The sequence below is a fragment of the Anolis carolinensis genome, unplaced genomic scaffold (genome assembly GCF_035594765.1).
Source record: "Anolis carolinensis isolate JA03-04 unplaced genomic scaffold, rAnoCar3.1.pri scaffold_14, whole genome shotgun sequence".
In the NCBI taxonomy this organism is placed as follows: Eukaryota; Metazoa; Chordata; class Lepidosauria; order Squamata; family Dactyloidae; genus Anolis; species Anolis carolinensis.
In genome coordinates, this window is record NW_026943825.1 from 14,588,016 (window position 1) to 14,600,523 (window position 12,508).

The 12,508-nt window shown below is 40.4% G+C and overlaps 1 protein-coding gene and 1 long non-coding RNA gene across 2 annotated transcripts; one reads left to right on the forward strand and one right to left on the reverse strand.

The window, feature by feature from the left end:
• Nucleotides 1-1,986: 1,986 nt before the first annotated feature.
• On the forward strand, nt 1,987-4,543 carry LOC100559353 (uncharacterized). Its single transcript, XR_507313.3, has 2 exons — nt 1,987-2,176; nt 3,710-4,543. It is a non-coding gene; the product is annotated as an uncharacterized LOC100559353 (long non-coding RNA).
• A 2,937-nt stretch (nt 4,544-7,480) lies between these two features.
• On the reverse strand, nt 7,481-12,015 carry LOC107983355 (keratin-associated protein 9-1). The gene is made up of 2 exons (XM_016996794.2): nt 11,185-12,015; nt 7,481-9,126 (listed from the first exon to the last, which is right to left on the reverse strand). Exons 1-2 carry the CDS (start codon nt 11,191-11,193, stop codon nt 7,996-7,998), a joined length of 1,140 nt encoding a protein of 379 aa, XP_016852283.1. The 5' UTR covers nt 11,194-12,015; the 3' UTR covers nt 7,481-7,995.
• Nucleotides 12,016-12,508: the final 493 nt, after the last annotated feature.

Sequence of the window (12,508 nt, forward strand, 5' to 3'; positions counted from 1 at the left end):
TTTGTTTTTTGTAAATCCGTGTTGACTATTAGCAATTACCGCATTTGTTTCTAAGTGTTTGCAGACCACTTCCTTAATGATCTTTTCCAGGATCTGGCCTGGTATGCTAATAGGATAATGTGAAAAGGGAGGGCCTGAGTAAATAGCCCAAGGGGCCGGGCCTGGGTTTCCCTATACCTGGTGTAGATGCACCTTCCATCTACAAGAACTTCTGCTACCACCTTCACTCTCTAAATAATCTGTAAGATGTTGTTGACTGGTATTCCAGACACTTATGTCTTTGAACTCTGGATTTCTGAACTTAACCGATGTGATTCTTACAGGATCACGTCCCACTCCATGATTTTATGAGTCTAAATCAGCACAGAAATTTTTCTATTCATCTGTTGTCCTTGTTATTGTTTATCCCACCCTCCCAATCTTTCCATACAGTAGCATGGCAGTACATGATGTTTCCCTTCTCCTCAGCCACACCTCTCTCAGATTTTGAAAAAGAGCCATATAAATTTAATTGGCGTGGCTTGGGTATGTTCTTTTCCCCAAACAAAGGTGGTTGCATAGGTAACAAAACCAGTTTCCTCCCAGCAGACTGGGAAGGATGGAAAATGCTAGAAACTATTATTTACTGCTCATGTGTCAGCCTAGTGAATCATGATGGCAGCAGGGCAATCCCAGCACCTCGGCTGCCAGCTGACACTTCCCTATCCCACGTGGGAAAGTGTCACCGCTGCACCAAAGCCTTGTTGTTCCCTGTGGAACACAAAGCGGTGGTGTCAGCATCCCACCATGCTAGTTCGCCCACAGAGTCGCACAGGAAGTCACCGTATGTCATTCGATGGGTGGCATGGGGATCTATGGGCGAACTGGGGCAGAAGCATTGTGGGACGCTTCAATTGCCCCATGTGATGAGGTAGTAAATCCAATGAGAGAAGGGTCATTGAACTTGGGCAGATAACACTTTTCAATGTCGAGAAGTTAAACCATAAACAACCGGAAAAGAAAAGTAACATTATACTTGCACATAGGAAGACATGGGGCAACAGCTGATATAACAATGTCTCCTGATCAGGTTATTTCATGACTCAGAACAATTTTAATAAGGGAAGAGATAGTCAGATTCGAACAACATCCTCACATGTAATAGCACTAAAAGTTCTTGTGTTGTTTACATGATAGTTGTGGCAGGCAGCCACCTTCATACCCCCTCCTCCCAGATTATTTCATAGTCCTCATCCTGTCCTTATCTCTGGCATCCCAACAAAGGGAGCTGAGTCAACACATCCCACAAGGAGAACTGGTTGCTTTGCTGGGTTATCGCCAGAGGCGAAGCATGCCTCCAGTCAGAGCCGGCCCTAGGTATTTTTCAAGTGTAGGCGAACAGAATTTTGGCACCCCCCCCCCCCCAAAAAAAACCAATCACTGAAAAACAAAAGCATTGGTTAAGCAAAAATGTTGGATAATAAGGAGGGATTAAGGAAAACATCAAATTACACTAAGATTTTACAAATTAAGCACCAAAATATCATGTTTTACAACAAATCAACAGAAAAAGCAGTCTCAACTGCACCCCCGTATGTTTTGCGCCCCAAGTGACCGCTTAATTCGCCTCATTGTTGGACCAGCTCTGCCTCCAGTATAACAAAACGTCAGCCAAATTTTGACAAACACCAAAAGTCCCGAGCTGAACTTTAAAAGCTAGCTTTCAATGCCATGCAGCGCCTGGGTTCGGATTATCTCAGTAGAAAATCTGAAACCTCGCTAAAAGTCAAAATTGTATATTCATTTCAACCTCTGTCGGCGTGTGTTAATAAGTTGTTGTTGGATGATTGCCGCCTTCTCGTGACTATAACGCTCTTTGATGTGCTAAAAATAATAATAATAATAATAACCAAACAGGTTTGCACGATTTGTCATTAAATCTTTTCTTGGCGACCCGCCAGCATGCTGCGTTAGGCATCGCTTGGCTGATAAACCAATGATTCCGAGTATGAAGAAGAGGGAAAATTTAATTACAGCGGTGCGAGAAGTTTCAGGTTGAATTTTTTTTTGGTTGTGAGCTAATTAAAACTGGTAGAACAAAGGTATGTTTCATTCACCCCAGGGGTGAATAGGGATACATATAAGCGTGTTGGTGTCAGCACCCCCCTCCGATATCCCCGCATTCCTCTGAAAACTGGTGAGTATGATTCGGTTTATAAGAACGGGATGCATCTGTCTGGAAACGTTCAAATTTGGGTGGGATTAGAAATGAGTTAAATGCTACAGAAAATTCAAAGCAGTCCTAGTAAATCATTCCTGAAATCTTGTAACAAAAGGTGACCTTTAGAAAGGAGTCTTTTGACAGTGTTATACGAAAATTGCTTTTTTATTTTTTGTACAGGAAAGAAAACGTTGAGCAGAAAATTCCGTTTTCGATTTTTTAAAACTGAATTTTGAACCAAATAGGATCCAAATGTGAATATTCAGGTCAGTTCAGAATTCCTTTCGTCAGGATTTCCCAACACTTAAGAAATGCTTCTTGGTTTTCCAATGTTACTTTCTTTGCTAACTTACTGAACCGAATTTGTTAAATTTCATCTCTAAGGAAAGAGTGAGAAATTTTAGCAAGTTTCTTCCTACAGCAAAAAGATTAATCTTTTGAAGACTTATGAACTCATTTCTTTTTTGCGCCAAAAAGAGCATTTCTGTGGCAAAAATATTTCTGCCCCAAAACATTATCTTCTGTACCTTGAATGCTATTTTCTGATCATCGTATGTTATAGTTGGAGAATTATTATGTGCAAACATTTGTACTTTTTGTACTGAAAGCAGTTCTTTCTGCACAGAAAACAACCTTTTCATTTTCTGATAATTCTGAGAGCAAAATTCAAAATCCCCATATTTTCTGCTCAGAATCTTTCTATTGTGTTTTGTATATAAAAATAAAAGTTTCCCGAGTGAATAAATTTGTGAATGTTGCAGAAAATAAAGGCCAAATTGTGAAGTTTCTCATCAGTCCAGAATTCTTCGCATTAGGTTTTCTCAACACAGATGACATATATTTCAACCTTTAAAAAAATTCAAATATTTTTTCCCATCTGTCTCATTATCTGAACTTTCTTCTGACATTGCTGATTGTTTGGGCAAACTTATTCTAGTCTACTCTGAAGTAGACCTCATTTAATCCTATGTGATTTACATCCAGGTAAGTGAAGATATACCTATATCTTTCTATATCTATATACATATTTTGCTGAAGTCACCATTGTGGACTTAATTCTTCTCCATCACACAGAGAGAGAAAAAGAAGGAAAGACAGGGAAAAATTGATGAGTGTGTGAGAGAACCCATAAAATCCAAATTTGAGGGAACAGAAGAAATTGGTAGATTTTCCCATCCCTGTTAAGAGGATATAAAGATTTCTGTTTCCATCCATTTTGAACCAGAACATCTACAGATCATAAAAAGTGAGTGCGTGAAAGAAATATCTTCTAAGAGTGTATCCACATCGTAGACTGAATGCCACCTTAAATGCAATACAATGTCTCCATCTATGGAAGCCTTCTCTGCCCGAGTTCTGGTGCCTCATCGAAGTACAACTCCCAGAATTCCATAACATTGAGCCACAGTATTCGAAGCCTGGTTCAACTTCTTTCATTCTACTCCATAGACACACCCTGTAGCAATGTAGAATATGGATCACTGTTGACTTTTCTTCCTCTTGTTTCAGGTCCCCTTCTCTGTCAGAAAGATGGGCTTCTATGGAGGACTAGATTGCTATCCACCATACTTTCAACCCTGCTACCCGCCCTACTACCAACCTTACTATCCCCAGTATGGCTATGGTTATGGAGGTTATGGCTATGGGTATGGTAACCAAGGCCCCTGCAACTATCCCCAGTATGGCTGTGGTTATGGAGGTTATGGCTATGGCTCCAGGTATGGTTCTCCAGGACTCCAGCCATGCAGTTATGGTTATCGGTACACTAACAGGGGAGGCTGCTATGACCCTCGTGCCTTCCGGTGTGGGTATGGGTCAAGAAGAAGCTTCCCTTCTAGAAGATATGGATATGGTGGAAGCTATGGTGGAGGCTGTTATGGAGGTTATTGCGGGTTCTTCTAAACTCCACATGGAACAGAAGATGGAGCACCAAATGCATGACTAATGTGGTTGGACCAGGACTTTGGAAAAGTAGGAGGACATCACATCTCCAACCCACCTTGAATTCTGGGCGGTCAGGGCATTAGCTAATCAATTAATTTATTAATCCATTTTTTGAAAGACTGAACTGGAACATTCCTTTGTAAATACCCATAAACCCATGTTGACATGCCCAATTTCCTCTTCCACCAGTGGTCTGGCCACCCCATCTTCTCAATATGTCCCATAAAGCATTTCCTCCACTATCAGTCTGAAGGAACCAACTGGGAGGATGATCATTTCTTGGAAATGAAGATAGACAGAACATCCCTCTAATTAACTGTCCACCCTCAAAGAAAGAACCATTCTCATACTATAAGCCTGTTATGTGTCATGCAATAAAACCTATATGTAGTACCGAGACATCCTCTGTTATTCTTTTTATTTCTCCAAGGTGTTCTAAGTTTCACTCGTAAATGATTCTCAAAGTGCCACCTGGTGGCTACTTCCACATTGGAAATCCTTCCTACCTATGCATTTCCCAACTTTCTGCACATAAACAAAACATCTTGCATGATCAGATCGAGCATCCATCAAGTCCAGTATCTTGCCTCATGTGTTTTTATATATTCCTTATAAAAAACCATGAAAATAATACTACGTGTTGGCATATGGTCCACCTCCACCTTCACAAATCTACTTCCTCCAAACATGAAGGTTCAGTTGATACACTATTAGTTTAGCTATTGTCCAAACCACCTGCTTCATGAATTTGCAATCAGTTAAAAAGTAAGATCTAAGAAAGTAATTTTTGCCAACTTTTCTGGCAGTGAATTCCTTCTCTCCCACACCAACTTCTCTACTGATTTCCATCCTTCCATCTCAGGCCCTATCTATACTTCCATGTAATCCAATTTCTGAATCCAGATTATCTGCTTTGAACTGGATTATACGGCAGTGTAGACTCATATCATCCAGTTAAAGGCCAGAGCCAGCCCTAGGTATTATTCAAGTGTAGGCGAACAGAATTTTGGTGCCCCCCCCCCCCCAAACCAATCACTGAAAAATAAAAGCATTGGAAAAGTGAAAATGTTGGATAATTCACCTCATTGTTGGACCGGCTCTGTTCAAGGCATATCATCAGGATTATATAGCAGTGTAGATCCAGCCGCACTGTCTCTATCTTCTTTGCATCTCAAACCCAAGTAGCTTGTAAGCATCTTGATCTAACATTGCCTTGTTCCTTGATGAACGTTTCTAACAAAATAAAACACCCAACAGCCATATCTATCTCTACAGATCTTTGGATTCAAGGCAGAACATGACACAATTGTGTATATCTGTGGCAATGTCTGCTCTATTGTCAGATCTGTTGAGATGGAAAGATGGAATCCATGTTGGTTGAAGACTGGAGGTCTACTGGTTGGGAAGAGGCCTACCATGGAGATATCGGTAGTCATGCTGCTTGAATTTGGAAGAGATATCTTTATGGCAGAGATGCAAAGCAAGGTTTCCCTTGACATCCACCTTCAAATCCTTCTATCAGATTGTAAATAGACCCAGGGTACACCTACACTGTAGAATCAATGGAGTTAGACACCACTTTAACTGTCTTGGCTCAATACTATGAAATTGTGAACATTTAGTTTGGTAAGACAACAGAAGTCTTTGACAGACAAGGATATATAAAACTACAACTCCATAGTTATTAAAGTGGTGTTAAACTGCATTAATTCTACATTGTAAATGCACCCTTAGCAATGGAAAGACATTTTGTTGAATTCAGGAAACCTAACAAAGGTTACATTCTCCATTGTTCCTGGAAAATGCACGCCATTTCTAAAGCTTACAGTCGGTTTCAAGGGCAAAACAATGCACAAAATGCCCATGAGTGACTGAAGTGCTCAAGTTGTGGGAAATACGCTCAAAGGCACAGGAAGCAGATGGGTTGGAAATGGTTTGCTTCAATTAGATGCATTGTAGAAGTCAATCCCTACTCAAGGAAATTAAGATATTGCAAATGGCAGGGTTAGATGACAACGTTGACAGATACAGACCAAGATGAAACAACTCTACCAGACTGAATGGTTTCCCCATTCCTAATTCCGCCCCACGTTGCCAGTCACATCCCTATACTCCCAGGAAATCATCCTATAGTATTTTCAAAGAGATTAGAGATAATGGCCCAGCTGGTAGGACTTGAATGTTCTCCTGAGGCTCTTGGCTTCAAGAGGATGTAACTACTGGTGAGGATAAGCTACCTTTCAGGTTGAATTGTAGCTGAAGGGAAGAGGAAAGATTTGTTTGGTTCCTATAGAAATACCCCAGGTCCTTCCTTGAATGTTCAAACTTTTATTTTTGCAAACAAAACAAGTGAGCAAATACTCTTCTATGACACGTTGAGTTAGAGCAGTGGTGCTCAACCTGTGGGTCTCCAGATGTTTAGGCCTTCAACTCCCAGAAATCCTAACAGCTGGTAAACTTGCTGGGATTTCTGGGTGCTGTAGGCCAAACACCTAAGGACCCATAGGTTGAGAACCACTGAGTTAAGAGTTAATAGGTAGTATGTGGAAAGCAGTAGTCCAAATCGTTTTCCATTACTCACCGGCATATATCTTGATCTTGAAATATATCTACATCTATGGGAATCTATGATGAAAATCCTAGCTAAACACCATGAGGTTTCCTTCTGTAGAAACCTAGAGAAATCTCTGAAGAAGAGTCTCTTACTCTGAAGAAATCTCTTTTCCTCTTACTCAATCCCACTACTATCATTCAGAAGGGAATCCTATTTGTCAGCTCCATCCTGAGTTGACCCAGTGACCCGATTGCCAAATCGTGAACCAAAACATAAATACATCTAACTGATTCAAAGATTTTACCCTAGTTGGGAAATTCAAAAGGCCCCGGTCCTACACATATTTAGTGGTGTTTATAGTTTTCACCTACATTTCTCCTTTCTTTTAAACCTTGTGGAGATGCCTGCTTGTTTTGTCTGTATCCCTTTTTGAGATAAGGCAATGTTCAATGAGAAAACAGAAAAATCCCCAGAACAAAACTGGAAAGCCACAGTAGAAAACTTGGTTTCCTTCCTTCCTTCCTTCCTTCCTTCCTTCCTTCCTTCCTTCCTTCCTTCCTTCCTTCCTTCCTTCCTTCCTCACAAAGGGATAAGGAAAGAAAATCCATTTCAATGGGTCTTCTCCAGGTTTTAGCTTTAATTTCAAAAGAAATAGCAAAGCAAGCTGTATCAACACTTTGGATACAGATCCATTCAAGTTTCTTCAAAAACCCAAAAGTCCACTGACAAGGACTCTACCTGACCTTTCAAGAAGCCCAAGAAATCAAATAAAATATTTTTGCATTAAGGACTGTATTGAAGAACATCTAGTGAAGGTCTAGAAATTGTTCCTCAGTCCCTTCAGAGCTTCTGGATGTCCAAAGGATTATTGGTGGAATCAGGGCTGGTCCAACAATGAGGCGAATTAAGCGGTCGCTTCGGATGCAAAACATACGGAGACGCAGTCGAGACTGCTTTTTCTGTTGATTTGTTGTAAAACATGATATTTTGGTGCTTAATTTGTAAAATCATAATGTAATTTGATGTTTAATAGGCTTTTCCTTAATCCCTCCTTATTATCCAACATTTTCGCTTATCCAACGCTTTAATTTTTCAGTGATTGGTTTGGGGGGGGGATGCCGAAATTCTGTTCGCCTACACTTGAAAATTACCTAGGGCCAGCTCTGGGTGGAATGGAAAACCTTCAAAAATCCAGTATGTCGGAAAGCCACCTCCAATCCTTGATAATTGCATGTTGGTATTGGTGTTATCGTAGCAGGTTGTTTTTTTTCCATTTTGAAGATGTTTTTGATGAGTGTTACCATGGGCAAGAGCATCTTCGGCATCCACTGGAGTAAGAGTTACTTTTCATGGAGTAGGTACAAGAAGTGGAGTGAGAGGAGCTGCATGTAGAACTGTGGGAAGGAGAGTGACATCCGAAATCGGCACCTCTGCAAGGGTAGTAATGGCTGTTTCTGTAGCCAGGAGCACCACATCTGGATCCAAAGTGGTAATATGGGGAGTGACATCTGGACCTATAGCAAGACAAGCACTGGCTATAGCGGTAGCTAGGAGTGCGACACTTCGATCCTGAATTGTAGTGAGGGGAATAGCCCTTAGAACTACAACAAGGAGAGCACCGTCTGTAGGTGTAGCCAGGACTGCAACATCTGGATCTGGAAGTGTAGTAAGGAGAGCAGCATCTGTGGCAAGGAGAATGCTGGTGGTTGTTGTAGCAAGGCGTACATCCTTTGGTCTTGAAGGCATAACAAGAGGAACAACTGCTTGATGGGGAACCATAACAAGAGGATGATTCATTGCTACTATAGCACGGGCTCCATGCTTTGGTCTTGGCGTCATAACAAGAAGAGCAACTGCTCAATGGGGAACTATAACAAGAGGAACATTCATTACTACTATAGCAAGGAGTGCCTCTTATGGTCTCAGTCCTGTAGCAAGGGGAGCAATAACTTGATGGGGAACCATAGCGATGGGTAAACTGATGGTTGCTGGAAGAATGGCTACATCCTTTGGTCTTGGAGCTGTAGTAAGGGGAGTAACACCTTGTTTTGGGACCATAGGAAGGAGAGTAGTTGTAGCTGCCATGAGGCAAGCAATACCTGGAAGTTGACTTGTACCGAGGGATGTAGTCACTTGACTTCAAGGTGTGGCAAAATGGGTCACAGTAATAGGAAGGACTGCAACAGTTGTAGCTGTAGCAAGGCGAGCAATAGCTAAATCTCATCCTATACCAAGGGAAGACACAACTGATCTGGTGACCATAGTTGTCCCAGCAAGGGCTACATGCATAATATTCAGAAGGAAGAATTTGGATGTACAAACGTTGGTAACCATTGCTTGCACTGCATTTCTCTGGTAAACTGTAGTTGCATGGATCACAGTAACCCAAACACCCGTAGTAAGTCATCTTGGAGAGATAGTGGTGGGTCTGAAATAATGGAAGAGAAGGCAAGAACATCTTCACTTTTAGAAGAGGAAAAGACAGACACAAAGAAAAAGAATAGAAAGACAGAGAGAACGAAAACACAACATAACTCTGACCATCTAATTTCAATAAAATACCCAAATTATTCAACTATTAAGTTCCAACTAAATAATCCTACTAATTACTAATTACCACAACCACAGATTAATACATTGTTGGATTTCTTAATGCTTAAAAAAGTCCAGAAATGGTTTCCAAACTTTCAGATTTGTTAGATTTGTTAGAATCCACATTACTTTAGTGATTTGGGTTTTTAATATTATTATTATTATTATTATTATTATTATTATTATTATTATTATTATTATTATTATTATTACTATATGACACAGCAAACAAGATAGATATGCTGGATTTCGTTTCATAAAATCACAACACTTCCCAAGTGTCTAGGACTGTGTGATGTATTTTCGGATGATGCGTGCAGATCTCAGTAGGGTGGCCTTTTGCAGTTGGCAGATCGTAATTTTGTCAATGTCTATTGTTTCCAAATGCCGGCTGAGATCTTTTGGCACGGCACCCAGTGTGCCGATCACCACCGGGACCGCCATTATTATTATTATTATTATTATTATTATTATTATTATTATTATTACAGTAGAGTCTCACTTATCCAAGCTAAACGGGCCGGCAGAAGCTTGGATAAGCGAATATCTTGGATAATAAGGAGGGATTAAGGAAAAGCCTATCAAACATCAAATTAGGTTATGATTTTACAAATTAAGCACCAAAACATCATGTTATACAACAAATTTGACAGAAATAGTAGTTCAATGCGCAGTAATGTTATGTTGTAATTATTGTATTTACGAATTTAGCACCAAAATATCACGATATATTGAAAACATCAACTACAAAAATGCATTAGATAATCCAGAACTTTGGATAAGCGAGTCTTGGATAAGTGAGACTCTACTGTACTTCGAGCCGCAAGGAGGAATGGGTAGCAAATTATTATTATTATTATTATTATTATTATTATTATTATTATTATTATTATTATTATTTTATTGTGGAAGATAGACACACACACACATACACACACCAATAAGTGAGACTCTACTGTACTTTGAGCCGCAAGGAGGAATGGGTAGCAAATAATAATAATAATAATAATAATAATTATAATTATTATTATTATTATTATTATTTTCCACAGTTGTGGAAAAGAACAAGGTTTGGATAATTGATGTTGCCATCCCAGGTGACAGTCGCATTGACGAAAAACAACAGGAAAAACTCAGCCGCTATCAGGACCTCAAGATTGAACTTCAAAGACTCTGGCAGAAACCAGTGCAGGTGGTCCCGGTGGTGATGGGCACACTGGATGCCGTGCCAAAAGATCTCAGCCGGCATTTGGAAACAATAGACATTGACAAAATTACGATCTGCCAACTGCAAAAGGCCACCCTGCTGGGATGTGCATGCATCATCCGAAAATACATCACACAGTCCTAGACACTTGGGAAGTGTTCGACTTGTGGTTTTGTGAAACGAAATCCAGCATGTCTATCTTGTTTGCCGTGTCATACAACGTCGTTGTGTCAATAATAATAATAATAATAATAATTATTATTACTATTTTATTGTGGAAGATACACACACACATATACACACAAACATCAAAAAATACAATCTTGATATTCCGCAACCGAAATACAAATATTTTTCCCCAATCCCACCACTTTCCCATTCCCACCCATGAATCCCCACCCTTGAATTCTCCTTTTGTAATATGAAGTTACAGGAGAACTATTAAATATTGATACATCAGTATGATCAAGCATGTCATTATTAGCAATTTGGGTTGACCCAGCAACCTTAGCAATCCATAATTCCATGTTGGTTCCAAGGTTGAGCAAAGAATATTCTTGGCTAATCCTGACCTTTGAAGTTCTCCGCAAACTCTTCTGGTGTTATCATCCTATCCTTGTTTAACTCCTGGTGTCCTACGTTGGATGAATATAAAACATATAAAACAAACAAACAAGGTGGACTCACCTGGACCATGGATGGTAGAAAGCCTGAAGATGTTTCTGGCTGTTTTCTGAACGGTTGGCCTTTTTTATAGTCCTCCCTTGGGAGAGCAGAAGATTGGTGGACAACTCATGGACAGGAAGATCAACATTAGCACCCCATTATTTATTTTTCTCACGAAGCTACAATTTGCTTCTTATTTTCCCCCAAAACAATGTTGTGTAGACTGAGTTGGTCCACACACCCTTCTGCTGCCTTTAATTTCATGGAATGAATGGTTGTGTGTTTTCTAAGGGTTGCCGTTAAGATTGATGGTTGACTCCAAGGCACAGTTGACCTACATGATGCAGCCGCTGTTCCAATATTTTGAAAGTGGAAGAGACAAGAAAGCTGGTAGTAATAAACCAACACGTTGGAAATGTGAAGCTGGAGATATTCTATGGGAATTTCTAAATGAACGGGTCTTAGAGCAAATCAAGGCTGAGGTCTCACTAGAAGATGACTCAGTTGAGGCTGTCCTAGTTTGGTTGTGTGATGAGAAGACCGGACAGTAGAAAAAGAGAAAGACCATACTATACATGGATGAACTCAGTCAGAGAAGCCATAGTCACCCTGAGCCTGCTAGTCACGAGCAAGGTTTGAAGTTCTTTCATTCATAACATGAGCATGACAGTCATTAACAACAAAAATGCTTGTGAAACCACCACACATAGAACGATGTTATGCCTTTTGTATTTTTCCCCTTGTTCATATAATATGCGATGGCATTTAAAAGATAATTATAGCCTTCGTCTACCACAATAAACTCATTGTTGGTATTGATGGCATTTGACTATGTTTATCCTCACCATATGCGCAACATAATGCGGAATGTGGGGATGGATTTATATCAATCCCCTGTTGATATATATCAACCCTCAGATCGTAGAGCCCTCACTGGTTCCTGGAAGGAGATGTGGTCATGAAGATAGGTTGGACCAGAAGATAGGTAATAACCTGCATTTTCAGTTGGGCCCGGAAGCTTGTCGGTAGCCAGTGGAGCTGCTTTAATAGGGGCATAGCATGCTCCCTGTAGCTAGCCCCAGTTAGTAATCTGGCTGCCGATCTTTGCACTAACTGCAGCTTCTGAGCCGTCTTCAAAAGCAGTCTTCAAAGGCAGCTTCACATAGAGTGCATTGCAGTAGTCCATTCTAGATGTAATAAAGACGTGGACCATTGTGGCCAAGTCAGGCTTTTCAATGTATGGTCCCAGCTGATGCACCAATTTTAACTGTGTGAAGGCCCTCCCAGCTACCACTGACACCTGAGTATCAAGATTTCACAGATGAAGCCAGGAGAAACCCCAGAC